At 36.6% G+C, this 27,007-nt stretch overlaps 1 protein-coding gene across 1 annotated transcript in view; it reads right to left on the bottom strand.

The window, feature by feature from the left end:
* The window catches only part of GRM5 (glutamate metabotropic receptor 5), a 507,658-nt gene that overhangs the window by 301,261 nt on the left and 179,390 nt on the right, over positions 1-27,007 (bottom strand). The window contains exon 2 of the mRNA XM_047879457.1: positions 25,808-26,057. Coding sequence (XP_047735413.1) covers positions 25,808-26,057 — 250 coding nt within the window. The remainder of the gene's footprint in view (positions 1-25,807; positions 26,058-27,007) is intronic.

Here is a 27,007-nt window from a genome sequence, read left to right as displayed (position 1 = left end):
CTGCATTTTTAATTTCTGCATGATTGCCTTTTTAGCTCTTTTATCTCTGCAGGAAGGGTCTCCCTGATGTCTTCTATTCTTTTATCAAGTCCAGTGATCATTGCCTTAAATTCTGGATCAGGAATATTACTTACATCCATTTTGATTAGATCTCTGGCTGGCCATGACTTTTTCTTGTTCTTTATTTTGGGATGAATTCCTCCATCTTGGCATTTTGTCTAGGTCTCTGTATTCTTCTCTGCATTAGAAAATCCTGTTATGTTTTCTGTTCCTGAGAGTAATGGTTTTGTGAAGAAGAAGTCATGTAATTTCCAGGGCCTGGTGCTTCAGGAAGTGTCTGTGGTGTGTGCTGTGTGCACTCTGCTGCTGTGTTTTGGCTGCTCTATCCCTCAGGTAAGTCATCTGCAGGGGTTCTCCTTGCCTGCAGTGGGAAGTTTTTGGGCCTTGGCCAGAGTATGGTGAGTTTTAACGAGGTGTGCTCTGGTCTGCTTGTTTTTTTTTTTTTTCAACGTTTATTTATTCTTGGGACAGAGAGAGACAGAGCATGAATGGGGGAGGGGCAGAGAGAGAGGGAGACACAGAATCGGAAACAGGCTCCAGGCTCTGAGCCATCAACCCAGAGCCCGACGCGGGGCTCGAACTCCCGGACCGCGAGATCGTGACCTGGCTGAAGTCGGACGCTTAACCGACTGCGCCACCCAGGTGCCCCTGGTCTGCTTGTTAAATAAGACCTGGTATTATTTCCCATAGAACTGAAGCTTTTTAGAACTTTATGGTCAGTGGATATGGTGCATGCAGAGTTTTGTGCTGATCTTCTGAGGAAAGGGACCACTCTGCTGGTCCTTAGGCACACTTACCTGAGAAAAGTAGTACCAGGAGAGGCCAGGGGGGCAGAACTTGGTGTAAGTGGTTTAGGCTGCCACTACTGTGGTGTGCTATTAACTGAAATTGGTTTGTGCTGAGGGGTGGGGAAAGGAAATGGTGCCAGCCAGTTCCTTCGTCTCTGGTAAGGGGAATCCATGCTTGCTACTCTCAAAGCACTCCCAGAATAGTGAAAATTTTCCTCTCGTGCATCCTAGGTGTTTTGCAGTTCACTGTTTTCATGCTGTTTGTCTCCAGATTGCTTACCTGCCTTAAGCAGCACAGTATACTTTGGGCTCTGTATCAGCCAAGCCTGCTGACTTTTATGAGACTTTTATGAATGATACCTACTGCACTAACAAGGCACCTAAAGCCTGAGTTTTAAAACTCAAAACTTTAGGGACTTGGTATGGTGGAGACCTGCGCTGGTTCTCTGGGAGAGGGTCTCGCTGCTCTGGGATCAATCCAGGTTTGAACCAGAAGGGCAGTTGTGCCAGAGCACAGAAGCATGGAATTTGGAGCAAAGCTGGCTAAACAAGACCGTGTCCAGGTTATCTGCCTTCAGGTGTCTCTACACCTATGTGGAGGGGTGGGGGAGTGAAATGGTACCTGCTGGCTCTTTTGTCCCTGGAGAGGCAATGTGCTCCAAGAAGAGAGGAGAGTTGCCCCATCACCATGCCCCCTCCCCACCCCAGGTATGTCTTATGTAATCCTCAGATCACTCCACCTTCCTCTATGTTGTCTGCCTGCCTTCTCTCCGGGAGTAGGGCAGCGACCTCAGATCTCTATCCCAGACAAGCCCATGGACCTATAAAATTCTAGGTTTTGAGCCCCACTGGTTTCAAAATCTCAAGAATATCAGCCTCTCTCATTTTCCAAGACAATGGCTGAAGTGTTCTTGTGCTTGTCCCTAGGCATTCCTCTATCTCTCCCTCCCTCCCTCCCTCTCTTTTTCTGCAACCTCCTCTCCAGATAACCTGAGATCCATTTCTGCCTCAAACCACATTTCTGCACTTCCTACCTTCCTCTATGTGGCCTCTTCTTCCCCTCTAGTTGTGCAATTTGTTCTTTTAGTCTTCAGGTCAATTTCTTGGGTATTCAGAATGATCTATTATCTAGCTGTGTTTGAGGGACGAGGCAAGCCTAGAGTCCTCCTACTATGCCACCACCTTAGCTCCGCTGATTTATATTCTTTTTAATTCTTCCTGTATTCTTCTATCTACCCCCAACTATCTCTCACCTCTCTCTGGAAGCTAGATACAAGTCTTTTTCCCCAGTTATCTGAAATTTGAGAAAAAAAAATGTCTCAGTATTGGGAGGAGTGATTTTCAGCCACTGAAGTATTCAGAGGGTCATTTTAATCTTGCAATTTGTATTCTTCAATTCTAGAACATTTTTAAAATATGATTTTAATGATGCATTTCTTTAATTTTCTTTATTTACTTTCAAACTCTTAAATGTTGGTATACCTAAATCAGTTCTCTAGTTTTCTTATAGTTTCTCTTCTATATAACATTCTTTTTCCCCTTGTTTTACATTTTTAAATATTTCTTTAATTTGTTTCTCCATATTTCTCTAATAAATGTTTTTCTATTATTAAATATACTTTTTATTTATTATTCTATTCATATGTTCAGTATTTTCTTCTACTTCCAAGGATGCAATATCTTATGTATTTGAAAATATTACTATTAATTCTTTATTTGAACTTTTCATTTTCCTGAAGAGTCTCTATTTCCTCCAAATAGCCTCTTATTGATTTTGTGCTTTGTCCTCCATGTTAGAGGCTTTTCTCAGATATCCAAGGATATGCAGTGGTCTCTTTATATTTAACAGTGGGACATTAAAAAAGAAGGAGAAGGAGGAGGAGCAGGAGGAGGAGATTCTGTGCCTGTGGGTGGGGCCTGTCTATTGTGGATTTCTTAACAGGGAGTCCTGACTGGGCTGTCATTGGGCTATCCTTGATGTGGGGCTGGTCACATGTTTCAGGGAAGAAGGTATTTCCACTGGATCTGGCTGCCTGCATTTGAGGATCCCAAGTAGGGAAGAGGACTGAGGCTGTCAATATTCGGTGTGTAAACATTTACTTATTTACTTATTAAGGATAGTGTCCTAGCTCTCAAGTGGCTTGGGCCCTTCAATCCAGAGATCCTCTATTTTGCCTTATACTCTGAATTAATTTCACCTTTTCCGCCAAAATCCAAGTGGATTCTGGAGGTGTTTGATACTTATACAAAATTATAATTACTTCTGCTTTTTACCTTAGCTTCCAGAGGTAGATACCATCACAGATTCCTGAGCTGGTTGGGAGGGGGGGGTTCTGTATTGTATATTGGATTATCTCTTGGCTGACAATTTGGCTTTATTTCTATTTCATTATTTCTTCCTACCACTTGTCCATTTAAAAGTTTGTGTTGTTATCATCTCTTCTTCCATTCTTTTTTGTCTTTGCATAATTTAAGAAAAAAATCCCTTTATTCATTTTTTAATGTTTATTTAGAAAGAGAGAGACAGAACATGAGCCAGGGAAAGGCAGAGAGAGAGGGAGACACAGAATCTGAAGCAGGCTCCAGGCTCTAAACTGTCAGCACAGAGCCTCACACAGAGCTCGAACTCATAAACTGCAAAATCATGACCTAAGTCAAAGTCAGATGCCTAACCAACTGAGCCACCCAGCTGCCCCTATCCATTTTGGAGGCATTCAAGAGAAAATGGAATTAAATAGCAGTGTTCAACTTTCATTATTGGAAGTTGTTTGGATTGGCTTTTAAGGCTTTACAGAATATGCTGGGGTGGTAGAGGAGAATGGTGGATAATAGTGGTCTTTGATGAACACATCAGGAACTACTGGGATAGATTATAGGAAGGGATCCTGTCCTTTTTGAACCTATATGTACTTTGTCCTCCCTCTCCCCCACCAGCCAATATACGAGATCTAACACTTATTTAGAAAGTTCTAAGTCATGAACCAGCTTCTGCATGCATCCACGTGTGTCTGTGTGGGAGGGGGTGTGTATGCGTATTTGTTAAATTGAACATTCTTAACGACTACTCCCCTTTAGGAATCATATATTCATATTGTGCACTCTTTTTCAGATTTACAAATACTTCAAACATAATCATTTGTGTAAACCTAAGCAACATGTTTTTAATCTTAGATATATAAACACATATGAGTTAATACTTAGGAGTTGTTATGAAAACTACCACTTCTCTTCTTACCATAAGTGTAGTCTGAAACTAAGTACTCTATACAACTCTTAGTATATCGCTCTTTGGGTTTTATCCCTGTATTTTCATCTGCAACTTTTCATTCTTTTTACCTCCCTGTTGTCTGTTCAATTTACCTTCAGGATCATCATTGTCTCAATTAACAGGTTAAAGATCAACTGAGCTGGATCTTGAATCCTTTGTTTGAGTTAAGGTTTGTTCTTTTCTCAATATTGCTTTCTTCTTCCTTGATTAATGCCATTTTTGCCAGTCAATAAGGCAAATGCTACCCAAACAAGTTTGAAAGGTTTTCACTTATTTCACTCAGTTGCCTTCAATTTTTCCCTCCAGAGGCATTATGTTAGCACCAGCCCTAATTATTCAGGAATACAAGAGGCAGTCTTATTTGCTTTATTTACCACTCTGTCATTTTAATTATATTAATTCAGAAATGTGTTATGTCTTCAATCAGCAAATCAATCTTTTCTATGACTTTTATCAAGACAAGGGAATAGACATCACTTGACATACAGTTGTGGGTCTCTCCCCTAATACCTCAACAATCCTTGTAAAATGAGACTGATAACATAAATCACAAGTGAGGTGCAATGAATGCTAGACAATTGGAAAAGCTGCTTTGTGTTTTAAATATGAATAAATCATTCAAAATATGAAAGAGGAAAGACAAGCTGGACTCAAATGATCATGGCTTTTGGAATTAAGTTAATTAGGGCAAATACCAGTTCTATCCATAAGAAATATTATCACTGTTTATGTATTTCTGAAGGAACACCAGAAAAAGTTAAGGCAGTGTGGGTTTTAGTATGAATGACACTACATGCTTTCTTTGATATTTTCAGTCATCCTTACTTACTTCACCTTTAACACTACATGACCAAACACCATTATATATGTTAACCACATTCTGCATTCTAATTTGGAACACAAATACATTGTATTTTCTTTAGTAGTTACTGGGTTATGCAACAAAAAGTAATTATTTTTATGTAAAAGAAAAGGACAAGTCTCACTGTTGGTGTCAAGCTGGCTTTTAAAGTCATCACTACTCCTTCTGAAGTAGTATCTTTAAAGGTATATGCACATCATGGGGAAGCCTTGAATGAGGTCCAAAACATGATCATGGTGACAAAATAATTTAGAGTCAACAAAGCATTGGCAATTCAATTTTTTGTTTTCCAATTTTTAGCAAAATTAATTAATAGAGAAAGAATATTTTACTTAAAAAAAGATGATTTCTTCAATGCACTTATTATACTTTGCTTCGTAACAGCAAAGAAAACAATCAGATTGAAAAGGCCACCTATGTAATGGGAAAAAAAAAACTTGCAAATTATTTACCTGATAAGGTGACAATATCCAAAGTATATAAGAAACTCATACACCTCAACAGAAAAAAATCCAAATAACTCAATTAAAAAATGGACAAAGGACTTGACTAGACCTCTCCAAAGAAATACAAATGGACAACAGATACATGAAAAGGTGACTGACATCACTAATTATCAAGGAAATGCAGATTAAAACTACAATGAGATATCTTACACATGTTAGAATAGCTATTATGAAAAAGACAAGACATAAGTATTGGTGAAGATGTGGAGAAATTGGAATCCTTATACACTGTTGTGAGAAATGTAGAATGGTGCAGCCACAACAGAAAATAGTATGAAGGTTCCTCAAAAAAAAATAAGAATAGAACTACCATATGATCCAGAAATCTCATTTATGGATGTCTATTCAAAATAATTTAAATATGGATCTTGAAGAGATATCTGCACCCCCATGTTCATTACAACTTTATCCATAATAATCAAAATATGGAAACAGTCCACATGTCCATTGACAAATGAATAAAGAAAATATGGCATATACATACAATGGAATATTATTCAGCCATAAAAAGAAGTAAATCTTGCCATTCGTTACAAGATGGATGAATCTGGAGAACCTCAAGCTACAAGAGCTAAGCCAGTGAAAGACAGACAAATACAGCATCATGCCAGTCATATGAGGTATATAAAAAGTCAAACTCACAGAAGGAAAGAATAAAATGGTAGTTGCTGAGGGCTGATGGGGAAGGAAATGGGGGATTGTTTTACAATGCATATAAAGTTTTACTAATGCAAGATGAAGAAGTTCTAGATATCTGCTGTACAACACAGCCTATAGTTAACAATACAATAAATTTAATTTTTTTTAAATAAATTGAGAAGATAGATAATCATGTTAAGTATTCTTACCAACACACATACACAACACACACAAACACAAGGTAATTTCTGGAAATTATAGATATGTTTAGTACCCTGGCTATGGTGATAATATCACAGGTTAGGCATACATCCAAACTCATCAAGTTGTATACTTTCAATGCATCCAAAATATTTTGTACATCAATTATATCTTAATAAAGAAAAGATAGAATTAAACATTTGGTTCTTTTATGTTGTTTATTTAAACCCTCCAGAAGGACAGGGTTACATTGGTCATTTTTGCTACCTTACATTCAATGTATAGTGCTGCAATATAGTAAATACCAAATAAATACTTGTTGAAGAAATAAATAAATGGAAAAATAATTTTTTAAAATAAGGGCAGACAACTATACATACACAGACACAGATTCATGGACATGTACATATAATTTTTTGTTTAATTTCACTGTGGATGTTTGAAATTTTAATTAAAGCTTTCTAAGGGCCCATGGACCTGCACTTGGTAGCCACTATTCTGGTGTTTATTTGGGTGGCCGATGTCAATTTTCAGCCATCTGGACATATTTTCCCTGATGGTTATCATGCATTTACTGGGCACGGAGGATTAGACTGCATAATGCACATAAAAGCATTTGTAATCTTTAAAGCACTACAGAAATATAAGGTATTAGCACTTTGTTAGTTATGATATTGCCTCAAAATGTACAGTAGCAAATTCTAAGCTAAAAAATATCCTCCATGTCTACTTAGAAATCATAAGATTATGTAATATTTTTAAAAATGAAATTTTCCCACAGGAGTTTTCACCACTGCTTTTTTCAATTGTTTTACCACATAATCCAGCCTGTTATAAAAACTGCAAAAATATAAAAATGGAACTGCCAAGCTATAATAATCTCTTGAGGGACTACCATATTAAATGTAGTTACCTCTTATAAGTTATTTGGCATATTACCAGAATGAAGATTTTACTGTGGGAAACAAAAAGTTTGTTTGTGATGGATTTTTTTTTTTTCAAAAATAGTGTTCTCTTCTCAGGCTGGATAAATGATTTGTACACATGACAAATGGCCTTGTTTTGTTTTTTTTTTCCTTTTTTTTTTCTTTCTTTCTTTTTTTTTTTTTTTTTTTAGAGATGAGATGAGAACATTTGGACACTAAAAACACAGAAACCCTAGCAAATTCAACATTCATGTAAGTAACAATCAGTGAGTGACAGGCAGTGCCATTCACCTTTATATTAACTCAGTCACCCTCTCCTAGGGACACCTCCTGGGCCATGACCTCATTTGGCACTACTCCACATCAGCACTCTTGCATTTTAATACCCTCATCTTCAAGCACATCTCATCTTTCTGGGTCTCACCTGACTCATCCCCTCATACGTGCCCATATTTCATGGAGATCTCTGGAACTATTAGCTTTTAATTTTGTCCTAATATATTCGGCCCCTCTTTCTTCTTTTTCTTTTTTAATGATTATTTATTTTTGAGAAAGAGAGTGAGACAGAACATGAGCTGGGGAGGGGCAGAAAGAGAATCTGAAGCAGGCTCCAGGCTCTGAGCTGTCAGCACAGAGCCCAACATGGGGCTCGAACCACCAACCGCAAGATCACAACCTGAGCTGAAGTCAGACATTTAACTGAGCCACCCAGGTGCCCCTAAGGCCTCTGTTCCTATCCACAGCTTTGTCTGGGGGTGAAGGAAGATACGGGTGTTCAGAGAGTGTCTTGGTGAGATGAGGCTGGTGAGAGCAAGGAAACCAGCTCGGCTGTTTTGAGATCATAAAACGATTCACTTGGCTGGTGATGTGAAACTTGCTTTTTCTCACAGACATGCTATCTCTCATCTCTGAGGATTCCAGGGTCCTAACAGGAAGTTTAAAAAAAAATTCTTCCTGCCAAAATGTGGGTTAAGGGTTCTCTATCTTGTTAAAGATGATTTTTATTAGGTGCTTATTATGGACGGGGTGTTTTTCCAGAGACAGAGGATAGAGAAATTAACAAAATGATAAAACTCCCTGCCCTCCTGGAGCTTATCTTCTGGCACAGATTAGAAAGACAATGAACCAAGTGAATAAGAAAAATATGTAGCATAGTAGAAGGTAATGCATGCTGAACTTCAGGTAAAGACTTCAGAGAAGACTGTTTCAGTCAGAGGGAACACTAAATACATAGGCTTTGAAGTGAACATGCAACTCAGATTTTTTGAGGAACAGTAGGAAGACCATTATGGCTGGACCAGAGTGAAAAAGGAGAGAACCAACAGGAGACGGGTGGGGGGATACATGTGGGACTCTGGCGACATATTGTAAAGACTGTGGCTTTTACTCTAAATGAAACGGCATGGCAGTTCAATGGATTTGAAGGCAGAAGGAAGGTAAACTAGTGTGTTCAGGTTGCCTTCTTGACCAGATCCAAGTGTCATTTTTGAAAGTATTCTTCATGATAGAGAAAACTGTGAAATCAGCACTCAGGGTCCTAATTTCACATCTCATTTTATTTGTTCTGAGTTTGTGAGTATGTGTGAGTGTATGTGTGTCTGTGAGCATGTGTGTATGTTCTTTGTGTATTTGGATCTGAATATATGACAACCAATGCTTGTGCTGAAGATATGAGCACCAAATCTTGTGCTAAAATGAATGTAAAAAGAAGAAAAGAAGTAAATATGCTAAGGAAAAAAAAATACAGATTTCATCCTAATTAGTAAAATAATGAAATAAGCTCATCAAAATCAAGTACAGAAAATGATACTGGTTATCATTACTATTACACACCAGTGTTTTAGAGATTTTAGGTTTTAGAATTTTAGAGTGAATACAATAAATTGAAAAATTAAATCATCAGTATAAGTAATGGAGAGGAAATGAGTCAATTATTTTGTGCTGATAAAATTACTGCATATCTAGAAAATCCAAAGCTTCTGGAAAAAATTACAAATATTAAAAAAGGAATTTGAATTATACAAACATCAAGTTGCTCTCCCTACACTAGCAAAAATTAACTGGACATAAAAATATGCTAACAAATACTACAAGCACAGTAATAATTCAATAAAAATACAAAATCTTCATAAAGTAATCTATCTTTATGGAGGGATATAAACATCTGACTAAAATTCGTTCCCTATTTTTGGATTAGAACATCTAATATTAAAATTTAAACCCCTCAAAAATTAATATTTAGAAACTAATTTTATAATTAGAAAAATAATCTTAAAGTTGTTAGTGATGAACAATATTTAATAAAAATAATTAAGAAATAAGAATAATGGGGGGAGCATGCATTACTAGTTATTGAAGTTCACTAAAAAGACAACATAATAGCTGCACCTGGATGGCTCATTTGGTTGAGTGTCCATCTTCAACTCAGGTCATGATCTCCTGGTTCATGAGTTTGAGCCCTGCATTGGGCTCTGTGCTGACAACTCAGAGCCTGGAGCCTACTTCAGATTCTGTGTCTCCCTCTCTCTCTGCCTCATACGCCACCCCACTCTCACTCTGTCTCTCAAAAATAAACATTAAAATTTTTTTTAAAAAAGGACAATATAATAAAAACACGATGCTGCTAGCAAAAGAGAAAATAGTGGTACCAAAGAAAAATCTAAAATTAGTATACAGAAAATACAGAATTTTAAAAACATAAAATTTAATAAACAAAGCATTATTGTTATTTCATTGGGAAAGGATTATTTATGGAATAACTCCTGCAGGCACACCTGAGAATCTACCTTAAAGAAAATAATGGTGGATCTTATACTGTAGTGAGTTAACTGAAAAAATTCTGGTTGGATTAAATGAATAAAGGTAAAAAAACAATACTCTCTTGGTTTCAGAGAAACGTGATGTTTCTTTTCTTTCTTTTTTTCAGAGAAACATTTTGATCAAAGAAAATCCACAATCTACAAAAGAACCATATTTGATTATGTATATGAAAAGTATGACAGAACATATTCAGAGTCCAAAAAAACAACAACAAAGAAAAATTGGTATGGTGGGAATGTGTACACTATAAGATCAAGAAGAAATCTGAGGAATAAAACAGCCAAGTTATTCATATTTGTTACCTGGGAGGAAGGAGAGAACAGGAGTGAGGTAGGGTGAGAACCAAGAAGTAAAGAAAAAACAGAAGAAATAATGGAAAAATGTGCATTAGTGTAATGTCTATTTACATTAACACTATACTATACACTAAAAAAAAAAATAGGAACATTCATCTTTAGAAATTGGGAGTTTGGAAAATATTCTTTTTTGACTTTGTTTTATCAATATAGTACTGTAAAATATATTAAAATTAAATAAATATAGAGGCGCCTGGGTGGCTCAGTCAGTTAAGCGTCCGACTCTTGGTTTTGGCTCAGGTCATGATCTCACGGCTCGTGAGTTTGAGCCCTGCATCAGGCTCCGCACTGACAGTACAGAGCCTGCCTGGGATTCTCTTTCTCCATCTCTCTCTGTCCTTCCTCTGCTGTCTCTGTCTCTCAAAATAAGTAAAAACTTTAAAAAATTTAATAAAAAAATATAAAATCCAGAACACTGAAAACGCCAAATGCAAGACTATGGAGCAAAAGGAACTTTTACTCATTCTTGATATAAATACAAAATGATACACTTTGGAAGGCAGTTTAGCAGTTTCTTACAAATGTAAACATACCCTTACCATACAATCCAATATTCATGCTCCTTGGTATTTACCCAAATGAACTGAAAACTTACACTAACACAAAAACCTGCACAGGGATGTTTATAAGAGCTTTATTTGTAATTACCAAGTTGGAAGCAACCAAGATGTCCTTCAGTAGGTGAATGGTTAAAATAAACTGTGGTACCCAAGAGATATTATTCCTCTTTAAAAAGAAATGAGCTATAAAGCCATGAGGGTAACTTAAGTGCATATTACTAAGTGAAAGAAGACAATGTGAAAAGACTAAATACTATATGATTCCAACTATATGATATTCTGGAAAAGCCAAAACTATGGAGACTGTAAAGAGATCACTGGTTGCCAAAGGTTAGTGGGGGGAAAGTAATGAACAGGCAGAATTTAGAGAGGGTTTTTAAAGTAGTGAAAATGTTCTGTATGATACTATAATGATGGGTACTTGTTATACATTTCTCTGCACTCATAGCATGTTCAACACCAAGAGTGAGCCACAATGTAAACTATGAACTCTGGGTGATAATGATGTATCAATGCAGGTTCATCAACTGTAATAAACTCACCACTGGTCGGGGCAGGGGGTGTTGTTAATAATGGGAAGACCATGCATGTGTATGGGAGGGAGATTATGGGAAATGTCACTACCTTCCTCTCAATTTTGCTATGAACCCAAAGCTGCTCTAAAACCGGTCTCTTATAGAAACAAAGCCGATTTAGAGGTCCAAAAATGTTAAATTTAGAGAGTCTCTATAAGTCATCTTGAAAAATAAAGATACATATTCATGTCTTGATAGGGAAGTAGATGACTATAAAGCTTTAAAGTGTTCTGAACAACTGAACCATTTCTAATCTACATTCACTTTAGTTGGCAAGACTAATGCATTATGGTCAGAGTCCTGAAAAAACTAAACTTCCCATTCGCAAGGAGCTAAAACCTGTGAAGCCTTCCTTTGAAATGGCACAGACGTGTACAAACATGGTCATGGCATTCCTTATCTCACCATTTCACTAATAATTTGACTTTCACCATTGAAGGTGATCAGTCAATTGTATGACTTAGCTTCATAGAAAGTGCCTCATTTTTCACTGATGTGTTTTGTGAGGGCCAGACGTTCCCATTCTACACTAAAACCTATGAAATAGACCTCTCATGCGAAATCACAGAGGGTGTCCTAGGAATTACCTCTGCCCTCTACCATGGGGCTTTTAGCTGGCTTCCTTGCAGAGTGGCCTGCATTCACATAATGCTTTCTATTCCACAAGAGCTTGAAAAACCTCCCTTTCACTTAGGCTAACTGGAGTTGAGAAAGCTTTTTTCTACCCCTACATAACAGCTACACTTGACTTTCTTCTGTAGTCATATCTATTCTCAAGTGTTCATAATATGTTAGGTACCAGAAGTCACAAAGATTAATAAACCTTTGTGCACACTTCAGAGAGCTCATATTCCAGTGCAGAAGAGGGAGAGGAAAACAGAAAAACAGAAAGTCACAGGGGCTTTAAGGGATTTGTGGAAGTCCTAATAGAGTTTAGGAAGTCTTTGAAACTGTTGGATAAGGTCTGACATGACACACTTGAGTTTCACGGTAAGAAAGCCAGGGAGATCTTTCCAAGGAGATGACAGTGTGGGTGATGCTGGAAGCTTGGTATGTTTGGTGAATTATTAGAATTTTGATACAGGAAAGATAAGGAGTTGATAGTGGTGAAAGGGTGAATAGAAGTGTAGCAATTCCTCTACTTAGGTGGCATGTATTGGCACAGATGTACCCATTGATTACGATTCTCATCTGTTCTAGTTGGACCCATGTTGTAAATAGTTATCAATATTGTAAATATCACCTCTGAGTATAACAGGAAATAAGTGGCAGATTTGGCCATATTTTAAAGCGCCATGTATGCCAAATTAGAGACTTGAATATGAAAGAAAAAGAGAGCCAAGTAAGATTATTATGTAGAAGTATTACATAACTAAATTTTCTTTTTTAGAAAAGTAACTCTCAGGAAAATGGGGAAGAAGGATAAAAGAAGAAAGGATAATTTTTTAATCTATGTTATCAGTTAATTTAGTAAATGAGAGGAGTAAAAATAACTTTTTTAGAAAGACTAACATTTACAACCAAACAGTGCATTCTTTATTAAACTTAGTACGTTCTTTTATTTTAGATAAAATTAAATCACTCAGGATTGAATAAAGACGTGGTTCAATATTTACTTTTATTTATATTTATGTTTTTTTGGAGAGAGAGACAGAATCAGATCAGAGAGAGAGAGAGAGAGAGAGAGAGCGAACCCCAAGCAGGCTCCATGCTCAGTATGGAGCCCAACATGGGGCTGAATCTCACAACCATGAGATCATGACCTGATCCAAAATCAAGAGTCAGAAGCTTAATCAACTGAGCCACAAAGGGCCCCAAGAGGTATTTGCACTGTACGCTTCAACTGCGTTGAACATTATGTTCCAGAATGCTTAAAACAACAACAACAACAACAACAACAACAACAACAACAAACTCCTTTGTTCTTGCTCACCTCTCCACACTAAACACAGCACCCAAACCTGTGCCTCTAACTCTGATCAAAATTCCTAGGACTGTCTGATCCCACGACCCACAAGAGGCTTTCAAACCTCAAGGAGAATTGAAAAGAATGTAGAGTTTATGCGCAAACCAGGACTGTCTCTGAATAAACACTCCTCCGGGTCCTAAAATATTTGTAAGTAAGCAGAGCTATCTCAGTAGATGGAGGAAAAAACCCTTGAGATCAGGGGTCAGAAAACTTTTTTTTTAAAGGCCACAGAATAAATAGTTTAGGCCTTAACATATAGTCTTTGTTACAACTACTCAGTTCTACAAATATAGCCCCAAAATAGCCACAGACATTGTGTAAATGAGTGTGTTTTTTCCAACAAAACTTTATTTACAAAAACAGAAGGTGGATTTGATTCACAGGCCTTACTTAGTTAGCCATCCCCTGTTTTAGAATGATATCCTAGTATCCTCAAACTAACAGAAACCTGTACAGAAGATATTCACTCCACCAAATCATATTAGTATTCCAGAAAACAAGGGAAGAGCAAAGGGATTTCACCTGGTTTCACCACAGAATAATATTCTATGTTTGCCTTTGTTTTTTCACAGGTGCTTGATCATTCTTATAAAGAAATTTTATACTTTTCTGTTTGCTGAAAAATAAATTTCATCAGATTGTTGCCATGGAAACATAGTAATGCAGACTGAAGAGTCTATCTAATAATTGAATTCTTCTAGTTTACACAATCTGGATTGCTCTAGATTTTATTTATATTAGGAGGGAGGAGGAGGAGGAGGAGTAAGGGGAGGAGGAGGAGGGAGGATCTCTCTTTCACAGTCATCTTTCATTGCTAATTTCTCTTTATTAAATATTGCCTATTTCAGTAATAGAGAAAAATAAATTAATCTTTTATACCATAAGAATCAAGTTTATTATTGAAATAAAGAATCATCAGAGATTTCAATAGTTTACCATAGTGGTTAAGGATACAGACCACCTTCTAATGCCCTCTCTGCCACTTACTGCCTGTGTGATCTAGAGCAAATTGCTTGTCTCTCTGTGCCTCAGTAATAAAAGAAGGTTAATAATAATAGCTTTCAAATAGGAATGTTATGAAAAGTTAACAAATTAATGCAGGAAAACCAACCACTCAGGATAGGGCTTGTTACATAAAAAGCACTCCATAAAGAGCTATTATTATCATCCAATTATTTTAAATTTTACTTAAATATATTTTGCAAGTGCAGTTTGTCTTAAAGTTACCAGAACCCTCTGAGATACAGGTGCCTCTAAAGCTCAAGCCCCGGTACTGGAGGAGGCCTTTGAAATCATTTGTTGTTTTCATCCCTCACACAGGAATCTTTCTCTGTCCAATAACATTAAGGCCTTATGTTCTCCTTCTAGGCATTTTCAGCTGTCAGATCCATAGCACCTTACAATGCAACTTGTTTCATTTACATTTCAGCTGCACATCTAATAAGCATGGTGATATTGTTGAGACAGGTAATGTCTCTGAGCTCAGAGTCTTCATTTGTGAAGTCAAGTTAATATTCTTTATCTACTTCAGAAAGGACTTGAGAGAGTAAGAAGAATATTTCTCACTCTAAATTTCACAAAGTAGCATTCCAGAGAGCTTTCCCCACTCCAGGAGGGAAAAGCATGAAAAGAAAACATGCAGCTTGTCTTTACCATCTCCCTCCCTTCTCCTGGGAATTAATGACTGGCCTGTCTGGTAAGGTGGAAGAAGAATTGAGAAGGTGTGACTTAGCCTCATCTTTTTTTATGGAGCAGTCTGGACTCTGAATCTGAGTTTTCCTACTGTCATTCTGAAAGCCATCTACTACAGCAGGAAAGTCCTGCTATTGTCCAGCCCTCACTGTGACTCTGGGGTTGGGGAATCATGTTAGGAAGTCCATTTGGTCACAGATCAAAGACTTGGTCTGTAATTAGCTGAGATACATTAATCTCCTTGACTCATTTCCATTGGTTTTTAATTTGAGAACAGGGCTGTTGTTTAATCAACCTTTAAAATAACCCTAACAGTGACAATTCATTACAATACTTGATGAGACAGTACATATGCAAATGTTAAATTTGCAGTTAAGAGTATTTCTCCATTATAGTATAGACAGATCTGTCTCTCTCTCTTGCTTGTAACAGACAGAATAATATAAAACAAAGATAATATATAAAATCACTTATTAACAGTGTAGTTTTCCTTGTTCTTCAACTTTTAGTGACAACTTCTCAATCCGTTGCTACCCCTAGCCCTGTAACACACACACATTCTGTTCTTGCCTCCAAAATTAGGAAGAAAATGGGGGCTATCAAGTGATTTTCCTGTTTTTAAACCTTTAAACATACCTACCTCATTAAAAAAATATGTTCCACTTCTGGAATTAACCTTCTCAACTTGTTCCATCCACCTTTGCTTTAACAGCCCCTGATTCCTACATCTTAGGAGTTTTATGGAATTAAGTGTCCTTCCTCATTTATTAAACCCCCTATCCTAACTGGATCCTAAAATTAAACAACCAAATCTCTGTGACTGGGCTGTGTATGCAGGTTACAAATCTTTATGAGTCACAAAAGAAAAAGGCTGGCATTGCCCAAAATGCCACAAAGTCAAAATTAAATTATAAGAGGGAAAATATTTGCTACACGTGTCAATGAACTACTTAATTTATAAAGTACTTTTGTATAAATCAATAAGGAAAAATAAACAGAAAAAACTAAGTTCCTGAAGTCTGAAGAAAATATAAATATATATCACTCATTCACATATGAAAGACATAGAATCTCATAAACGACTACAAACTAAAACACTATGATGCCAGTTTTCACCTATAAAATTAGCAAGTACCAAATAATTTATTAATACCCTGTGTTAACACAGGTATAAAAATATAAGTGCTTTTCACTGTATAGCTTTGTTCACTGTTAAAATTATTTTTTCATGATCATAAATTACATTTTTGGAAAACAAAGAATTACTGTGTTAAACACCTGTCTTTTGACCCAATTTTTCCTTGAGAGATAGTTTTATCATTCTCCAATCTCCATTTCTTATTAGTTTAACCTCACAAAACAGTGGCTTACATGCCATGGGTTCATTTTCCCAGCTCCTACTTAACATTTAGTTACTTCATTCTCAATCCACTTTGATTTCTCCATTTGTCCATCTCTTGCTAAATCACCAATTACTTCTACCTCAATAAATCCAAAGGCCCTTTCAGTATTATTTTCACTTGATCTAGAATTATTTGACACGGGTAGCCCCTTCTTTAAACATCCCACACTTGCTGGGATGACACAACATTCTCTGGGTTTTCCTCCTCCAACTCTGGATTTGCTTTCTCCCTATGGTCTTTTCATAGTTCATCCTTTTTTCCAATCATAACATTTTGAGACTTCTTTCAAGGCTAAGTTCTCAGACTTCACCAACTTGAATTTTACATACTCATGCATTCTGTTCATAAATCTAAATTAATCAGATGATTCATGCATTTTTATTTACAGGCTATATATCTCTTTTGAGCTCCAGACTGACATATTCTCAAGTTTTCTTGGCTGTATTTATGTTTGAAATGCACATCAGGTCAGTTTATCCAAAACCAAACTCATGATCTCCTCCCTACTTCACACCTGATTCTTCTCCAACTCTCTTCATCTCCGTAGTGATCATTACTCATCTTGTTATAAAGCACCAGAATCTTAGGAGTCACTCCTGTTGTCTTCCCCATGCTTCTCTACAATATCCAATGCACCCAACAGCTCCTACTGATTTTTTTCAATGTACTGAGTATCAATTTTGATACATTTTGATGAATTTGGACATATGCATATACCCTGATAACACCATAACAAATACATAATAAGCACATTTTAATTAGTAAATAGCTCTTGATCTGCTGCTTAGTCCTTGATGGTATCATTTTTATTAGGGACACTGTTTCCTCTGTATCCACCCTATCACTTCTAATCCATAATCTATACCCAAGTTATCTTTGGAACTATCACATCTATCATATTCTTACCCCCACAGAAAGGCTTCTCCAATAATGGGATAAATGTCAAAATACTACAAGGCTGAAAATATTATCTCCTAGGCTCCTCTCCAAACTTTTTCACACACGCTCCCCTTACCCTCTGTGCTCAACCCCCGTGGTTTAGAGAGTTTTGCACATGGTCTGAGTCAGATGCATCTAAGTAACTGCTTGTTTATAGACTGAACATCACACAATTAGTCTGAACTCAAATGTGGATAAGTATAAAACATCTCCAGGCAAAGTAGAGCATAGTTTGGCTAGATTTATCTGCACTATACATTCATCACAAAAAGCTCAATAATTTTCCAGGCATTTTATTAAGTTTATCTAATTTTCAAAGGGTAACCTTAAACAACAAAAGCAAAAAGAAAGCAAAATTAAATGGAGCTTATCACAAGTGTAGAAACAGTTATGTTGCTAACACTTCTCTCTTTATGATACTCAGAATGGCCACTAGTATAAGAAACTGGTATGATCTTTTCCAGTCATTTAACCTCTTTGAGTCTCAATTTGTTCCCCTGAAAAAATGGGGCCATTATTACCAAACTCAAAGGTACCTAAAACTTAACATATTCATTGCTTAGAGCATTAAATGAATCTCTCTCTCTTCCTCTACCCCCACTCTTCTCTCTTCTCACTGTTTCCTCCTTTCTTCCCCACTCTCTTTTCCTCTCTCCTTGTCTCCTGACACATAACAGGAAATCAATGAAAATAAGTTTTGTTTTGTTTTTTCTCATCACAATTAAATGATAATGAATGGCCCAGTGTGCAGACAAATATACTTATTTTAAAAATGGCTTGAATTTAGAATGAATACTCCTGATATGCAAAGATAAAGACTAATGTCTACTTCTGAAGAATGCCTACTATAATAGTTCTAGTAGAACAATTGTTTGTAATTCTAGCCACAAAGATATTTATTAGAATAAGCTCTTGTCCTTTCCATTTTGAAAAACACTGATGTAGAGTGACCACCTGATAAGAAATACTGGTTATAATTCCCAAATAGCTTTGAAATTTAAGCACATTTCCTCTGGCAGCCTGGTAACAATCATTATATTGAAGGACAGAGATTCTTAATTCAAATAGATAAATAGTGTTAGTTAATTATAGACAAGATAAAAACCAATCTTGAAGTAGTTAATTTGCTAAAAGTTGGTCCTTGTTTCCAAGTTCAGAGTTAAGTTTATAACTTGTAAATAATATACCTCAAATGATATTTTCCCAAGTAAAAAACTAAAACACTGTATCCATTCTAGAAAAGCACCTTTAGAAATTTCATTACTGTTCATATTATTGATCCCATTCTGCTTTCAGGGCCAAAATGTTTAGCAAGACTATTTCAGGGACCTGGACAGGACATTTTCATTGGCAATGAGACAATGGATTACCCTGAGTTCAAGCGAGAAGACACAGTAGCCAGGTCTATATCACTCTAACACCCTTCTGATGTGCAGTACAGATGGCGAGATATGTTGACGATGAAGTTGTCTCAGCAGCAGTGTTATCTTATTAGTCCCACCATGCATTTTAGTTGAATGACCTATTAAACATGGCTGTCCCATGACAACTGGACAGATTTATAACAAAACGGGACCCTCTAGAAAGCTGTGAATATAGATTCCTTTCTCATAGCCTTGACTTCTAATTTCTAAGAACCATCCAACGAGGTCTGAGTTGGGTAGGGGAAGGAAAGAGCATGCAGGGAGATTGGGAGAATATATGCAAACAAAATAATCTCAAATTACTAAGAGTACATCATAGAGAATATAGTCAATGATACTGTAATAGCATTGTATGGTGACAGATGGTACATACATTTGTGGTGAGCATAGCGTAACATATAGAGATGTTGAATTACTAAATTGTATGCCTGAAACTAATGTAACATTGTGTGTCAACTATAGGAGTTATAGGGTGAACTGAATTTTTAGGGGGGAGTGTTAAAAATGCTAACTTAAATTTGAATTATCTAAGATAGTTTCTTTACATACCCAGAATCTATGAAGAACTTGGAGTTTGTTATCAGACAACTTCTCCACTGTTTCTCTTTTACAGGAGAGAGTCTGGTAGAGAAAAGCACCGGATTATGGGCCACAGCAATTGGGCTTTTGTGTGACCTTGACCATGTTATCCAAACTTTGGGGGTATCAGTTTCCTCACTTGGAAAATGAGAGTGAGTAAATGAACTAAATATTCTCATAATTATTAAATTTTGCCTTTCTGCTCACTACCCTTGACCTCCACTCCTATGAATAGGAATATTTTAAATTTACTGAAAAGTAATAGAACACAGTGCTAAATGCTCAGTCTCTACAATTACACAGACTTATATTTAATTTTGTTTTCAATGCATAGATCTATATGGCCTTCTCCACATCACTATTACTCAATATAAATTGAGTCTTAGAATCCTTGTCTATAAAATGGAGATGATAATAGAATTAAACATGAAGTTGTTCTTAGATTCATTTATTTTTTCTTTCATAGCACTCGCCACCTTCTACCTAATTTACCACCTGCAAGGTCCATAAAGGTAGTGAGTATTATCTGTTTCATTCACTGACATATCCCAACCATCTTAACGTATAACAGCCAGTCAGTATCTATCAAATAAATAAATGAAATAACACATGTACAGAGCTTAGAGTAGTAATTGGCACAAAACAGTTCATAAATTATTCTACAAATGGTCTTGATAAATGGTTTTATTAATACCTAGAGTGCCATTTCACCATGAAGAAGTAGAAAAGGAAGAAGTAGGAACATCCCAAAGGGAAGATGAAGGGGACCGACCATCATACTGTTACCAAATATCTGAAAGACTATCACGTTACTTTCAAAGAAAAGAATATGAGCCAAGAGGTGGAAACTATAGGAACCTATTTTTTTAAGTCGTAAGTAAGAATGGCTTTTCTAACAAAACTCCTCTAAGGTGAAATGAACTGGTGCTCAAGTAAATGTTGAATTATTATTAGCCAATTAATGAAGTGATTAAGAAACCTAAGTAAAATTTATGCATCTCTTATTCCATGAATTAAATGATATGGAGAGAACTTCCAATAAATGACATATACAAAATAAATTTTAAAAATATAAAATAGGGACACCTAGATGTCTCAGTCAGTAGAGTGTGCAGCTGTTGATCTTGGGGTTGTAAGTTTGAGCTCTACATTGGGTGTAGAGATTACTTAAAAATAACATATATATAGATACATAACATATATCTGTATATATAAAATATAGAATTTTGGCCTTGTGGTACTGTTGGTAATAAAAACATAGATGGAATATGGCAAATATAGTGAATACCTACCTATTTTCCTTGTGTACATGTGATCAAAAACTATTTACATGTTGACAAATCATACAGCTAAAAAACAAATACTGCCGATTTGTCTCATTAATGTTGGCAAAGTAGCAGATAGGAGCTACAGAATCTCTTATACCCTAGAAGGAAAACAGGATGGTTTAAAGCTAGCTTCTTTATTTCCTTTTCTTTTTACCCCAGTGGTAACTCTGCACTTTAGAATTTAATATTGGCAGTGAGAATGTTCCTGGGTTGTATGGAACTAACTGGTGCATCACTCTTGCCAACTAGGGATGATTTTAGATGAAATGTATGACATCAGTGAAAAAGGAATCTCACTCAATATCATTTTTATGAAGGATAGTTGGCCTCATACTAAAATAGTCCCATCAATCTATTGCCATCAGGTCAGACAGAAAAGCATTAGGTACATAAAGTGGCTGTCATAAAATGTAGCTAAGCAGGAGCCAAGTCTGATCACAGAAGGTCAGTTAAGCATTTAGAAAATAAAGGAAGCATGTTTTCTTTAACAAGCCATTAAAAATTACTAACAAGTGAGTTAGCGTTCTATTGTGGACAGAAATACTGAGAAAGATGCAGTGGTTCTGAAGGTTTTCTCTATTTTTTTAATTGGCTGCCTACTAAAACAAGATAGGCAATAACAAAACTTTTTAAAGTTATAGAATAGTGGTAGAGCAGATCAACGAAACCAAGAGTTGGTTTTTTGAAAAAATAAACAAAATTGACAAACCTCTAGCCAGGCTTCTCAAAAAGAAAAGGGAGATGACCCAAATAGATAAAATCATGAATGAAAATGGAATTATTACAACCAATCCCTCAGAGATACAAACAATTATCAGGGAATACTATGAAAAATTATATGCCAACAAACTGGACAACCTGGAAGAAATGGACAAATTCCTGAACAACCACACTCTTCCAAAACTCAATCAGGAGGAAATAGAAAGCTTGAACAGACCCATAACCAGCGAAGAAATTGAATCGGTTATCAAAAATCTCCCAACAAATAAGAGTCCAGGACCAGATGGCTTCCCAGGGGAGTTCTACCAGACGTTTAAAGCAGAGATAATACCTATCCTTCTCAAGCTATTCCAAGAAATAGAAAGGGAAGGAAAACTTCCAGACTCATTCTATGAAGCCAGTATTACTTTGATTCCTAAACCAGACAGAGACCCAGTAAAAAAAGAGAACTACAGGCCAATATCCCTGATGAATATGGATGCAAAAATTCTCAATAAGGTACTAGCAAATCGAATTCAATGGCATATAAAAAGAATTATTCACCATGATCAAGTGGGATTCATTCCTGGGATGCAGGGCTGGTTCAACATTCGCAAATCAATCAACGTGATACATCACATTAACAAAAAAAAAAAGAGAAGAACCATATGATCCTGTCAATCGATGCAGAAAAGGCCTTCGACAAAATCCAGCACCCTTTCTTAATAAAAACCCTTGAGAAAGTCGGGATAGAAGGAACATACTTAAAGATCATAAAAGCCATTTATGAAAAGCCCACAGCTAACATCATCCTCAACGGGGAAAAACTGAGAGCTTTTTCCCTGAGATCAGGAACACGACAAGGATGCCCACTCTCACCGCTGCTGTTTAACATAGTGCTGGAAGTTCTAGCATCAGCAATCAGACAACAAAAGGAAATCAAAGGCATCAAAATTGGCAAAGATGAAGTCAAGCTTTCGCTTTTTGCAGATGACATGATATTATACATGGAAAATCCGATAGACTCCACCAAAAGTCTGCTAGAACTGATACAGGAATTCAGCAAAGTTGCAGGATACAAAATCAATGTACAGAAATCAGTTGCATTCTTATACACTAACAATGAAGCAACAGAAAGACAAATAAAGAAACTGATCCCATTCACAATTGCACCAAGAAGCATAAAATACCTAGGAATAAATCTAACCAAAGATGTAAAGGATCTGTATGCTGAAAATTATAGAAAGCTTATGAAGGAAATTGAAGAAGATTTAAAGAAATGGAAAGACATTCCCTGCTCATGGATTGGAAAAATAAATATTGTCAAAATGTCAATACTACCCAAAGCTATCTACACATTCAATGCAATCCCAATCAAAATTGCACCAGCATTCTTCTCGAAACTAGAACAAGCAATCCTAAAATTCATATGGAACCACAAAAGGCCCCGAATAGCCAAAGGAATTTTGAAGAAGAAGACCAAAGCAGGAGGCATCACAATCCCAGACTTTAGCCTCTACTACAAAGCTGTCATCATCAAGACAGCATGGTATTGGCACCAAAACAGACACATAGACCAATGGAATAGAATAGAAACCCCAGAACTAGACCCACAAACGTATGGCCAACTCATCTTTGACAAAGCAGGAAAGAACATCCAATGGAAAAAAGACAGCCTCTTTAACAAATGGTGCTGGGAGAACTGGACAGCAACATGCAGAAGGTTGAAACTAGACCACTTTCTCACACCATTCACAAAAATAAACTCAAAATGGGTAAAGGACCTAAATGTGAGACAGGAAACCATCAAAACCTTAGAGGAGAAAGCAGGAAAAGACCTCTCTGACCTCAGCCGTAGCAATCTCTTACTCGACACATCCCCAAAGGCAAGGGAATTAAAAGCAAAAGTGAATTACTGGGACCTTATGAAGATAAAAAGCTTCTGCACAGCCAAGGAAACAACCAACAAAACTAAAAGGCAACCAACGGAATGGGAAAAGATATTCGCAAATGACATATCGGACAAAGGGCTAGTATCCAAAATCTATAAAGAGCTCACCAAACTCCACACCCGAAAAACAAATAACCCAGTGAAGAAATGGGCAGAAAACATGAATAGACACTTCTCTAAAGAAGACATCCAGATGGCCAACAGGCACATGAAAAGATGTTCAGCGTCGCTCCTTATCAGGGAAATACAAATCAAAACCACACTCAGGTATCACCTCACGCCAGTCAGAGTGGCCAAAATGAACAAATCAGGAGACTATAGATGCTGGAGAGGATGTGGAGAAACGGGAACCCTCTTGCACTGTTGGTGGGAATGCAAATTGGTGCAGCCGCTCTGGAAAGCAGTGTGGAGGTTCCTCAGAAAATTAAAAATAGACCTACCCTATGACCCAGCAATAGCACTGCTAGGAATTTATCCAAGGGATACAGGAGCACTGATGCATAGGGCCACTTGTACCCCAATGTTCATAGCAGCACTCTCAACAATAGCCAAATTATGGAAAGAGCCTAAATGTCCATCAACTGATGAATGGATAAAGAAATTGTGGTTTATATACACAATGGAATATTACGTGGCAATGAGAAAAAATGAAATATGGCCTTTCGTAGCAACGTGGATGGAACTGGAGAGTGTGATGCTAAGTGAAATAAGCCATACAGAGAAAGACAGATACCATATGGTTTCACTCTTATGTGGATCCTGAGAAACTTCACAGGAACCCATGGGGGAGGGGAAGGAAAAAAAAAAAAAAAAAAAAGAGGTTAGAATGGGAGAGAGCCAAAGCATAAGAGACTTAAAAACTGAGAACAAACTGAGGGTTGATGGGGGGTGGGAGGGAGGAGAGGGTGGGTGATGGGTATTGAGGAGGGCACCTTTTGGGATGAGCACTGGGTGTTGTGTGGAAACCAATTTGTCAATAAATTTCATAAAAAAAAAAAAAAAAAGAATTAGCCATAGGTTATAAAATGTTAGAGCTCTATAGAACAGCACATTTTTTCTGTACTTTTCATAATTAACATATTTCATAACAATGAAAGAAAACAATAAAACTAACTTTGTAACTAAAAAAAAAAAAAAAAAAAAAAAAAAAAAGTTATAGAATAGTGAACTGCATCCATAAAGTCAAACTATGGGGTCATTTTACTAACTGTGATGGCTAATATCACATGACAATTTACTGGGTCAGGGGATGCCCAGATATTTGGCTAAACATTATTCTGGGTGTGTCTATGAGGGTGTTTCCAGGTGAGATTAACATATATATCAATAGACTAAGTGGTGAAGCTTGATTCCCTAATGTGGGTGGCCCTCATCCAACCTATTGAAGACCTGAGTAGAATAAAAAAGAATGAATAAGAGGGAACTCTTCCTTCATGAATGCTTGAATTGGGACATTGGTCTTTTCTGGCCTTCAGAACTGAACGCAAACATCTGCTCTTCTTGGGTCCCAAGTCTGCCAGCTTTCAGACCAGAACTGTACCATTGGTTCTGAGTATCTCTTTCTCTTTACACACACACACACACACACACACACACACACACACACACACTACTATTTCTGTTTTTCTAAGAGAACTCTAACATTCTGATTCAATAGCATCAGCAGGGAATAAGCCAAGTTGTGCAATCAAATGAATTATCCAGATAATTAAAGTCAATCCCTGTAGAAGTTAATGTTTTAGAAACTTGTCTGGTAACAGTGTAGATGATCAGGCAATGTAATAACACTTTTGTAATGTAAAATAATGAATCCATTTCCAATGCTTTTAAAAATTAGTCCTGAAGGAATTCCTCACTTTCAAACTTAAAATTCTAGGATTCTATATTATAGAAACAAGTTTATATAACTATTTTTAAAATCAATTTCAAAAGCAACAGCAAAAAGTCTCAAAGTGTTTATTTCCTGAGGGAATGATGAAATTATCCAATTCTCTAAGAACCATCTCATTTCCTTACAGCCATTTTTTTAAGACTTAAGTAATCATTATCTCATGTGTTGATTTCTGTTATCATCATTAATCAGCACACGGCAAATCTACTTATTTTCCATGACTATTTCCAGGCTTTGCTGTTTTATGCTATTTAAGTTCTACTTCTACTACACAGATTAAATTCCCAAAGCATCTGTCCTTATGCACCAAAATACACCATTTTATGTTGCCAAATTATTACCTTCATGTGAATTTTCTCATTGCCACTCACCTGCCCAGAAGCAAAAATTCTCCTGCTAGACCCAGGCGCCTCATGGCCATCAGGAGACCTCTCACAGTCATGCCCTCACAGAAGCAGGCCACGACCCGGGCTTTGGGCAAGTGACTCCTGAGCTTCTTCAGCAGCTTATCGAAACTCTGTTCCCCTGCGTTGCTGTAGATTTTGTAAGAATGAGCGATGCAAATTCCTTCCTTGGCTGACATATCTTTGAAAGCCTCCATCCCACTTTCTCCATAGTTGCCTGTGTGAAAATAGATAAGTAGAGGGGTAGTGAATGAGAGTGCCGGATGCACTGAGTCCAATTAGAGTGCGAAGGTCTGGGAGCATGATGGTCATTTGGTAGTGTTGAACTTGGAGCCTGAAGACCTGAATAAATTTTTGCTCTTTCACTAACTTGTTCACTTTAGGCAATTTACAATGAAATTACATTATATGCATTGAACTTTAAACATTTTTTTCCAATGAGAGAGAAAATAGTATAAAAAGCACAAGCAAAAGCAATTCAGCTCCCCCTTTACTTAAAAAGTTCATATTCTAGTGTGAGATGATAGAAGACTTTCATCTGCTGTATTTTTATTCTATCTCACTTCCCTTTGCTTCTCACTGCATGACCGTCTCATCCCACCAGATCAGATTCTTGTATTTAAAGATATAATACATATACTAAATACAGTATAGATGTTGTTGTAGAATATTATATGTTGTGTGGTATTATATTTTTATAGAATATTATGCATATTATATTCTATTAGCAATCATAAGTATTAGTGGCTTTATCCCAACCAAAAAATTCCAGATCATTGAGATTTCAGTCTTGTTACAGACAAATGTATAAGCTTATGAAAAATATTTAAATTTTCATTCTACACAACCACAGGGAAGTTAGTGATTTGGGGGAATAATTCCAATGTCCTCTGCAAATTTGGGGAGCCAAGGACCGATGGTGGTCCTTTAAATTAATGGAAAGTGGTGATCAATACTGACAATCAACTGTATGCCAGGAAGTGTACCAAGACCTTTATATATGTGGTCTCACTTAACTCTCATGATAATATACTGAGGTATGCATTATGACCTCCATTCTGCAGATAAGAAAACAGATGAGATGGTTAGGTTTACACTTACTCAAAGTTACATACCCAGAAGGTGGAAGGCTGCACCGAATTCTCAAATCTAAGAGTGCAGATTCTG

Source organism: Prionailurus viverrinus, chromosome D1, assembly GCF_022837055.1.
Source record: "Prionailurus viverrinus isolate Anna chromosome D1, UM_Priviv_1.0, whole genome shotgun sequence".
NCBI classification, from domain to species: domain Eukaryota; kingdom Metazoa; phylum Chordata; class Mammalia; order Carnivora; family Felidae; genus Prionailurus; species Prionailurus viverrinus.
The sequence above is the reverse complement of the archived record's forward strand: the minus strand, read 5'-3'. Positions and strand labels throughout refer to the sequence as shown.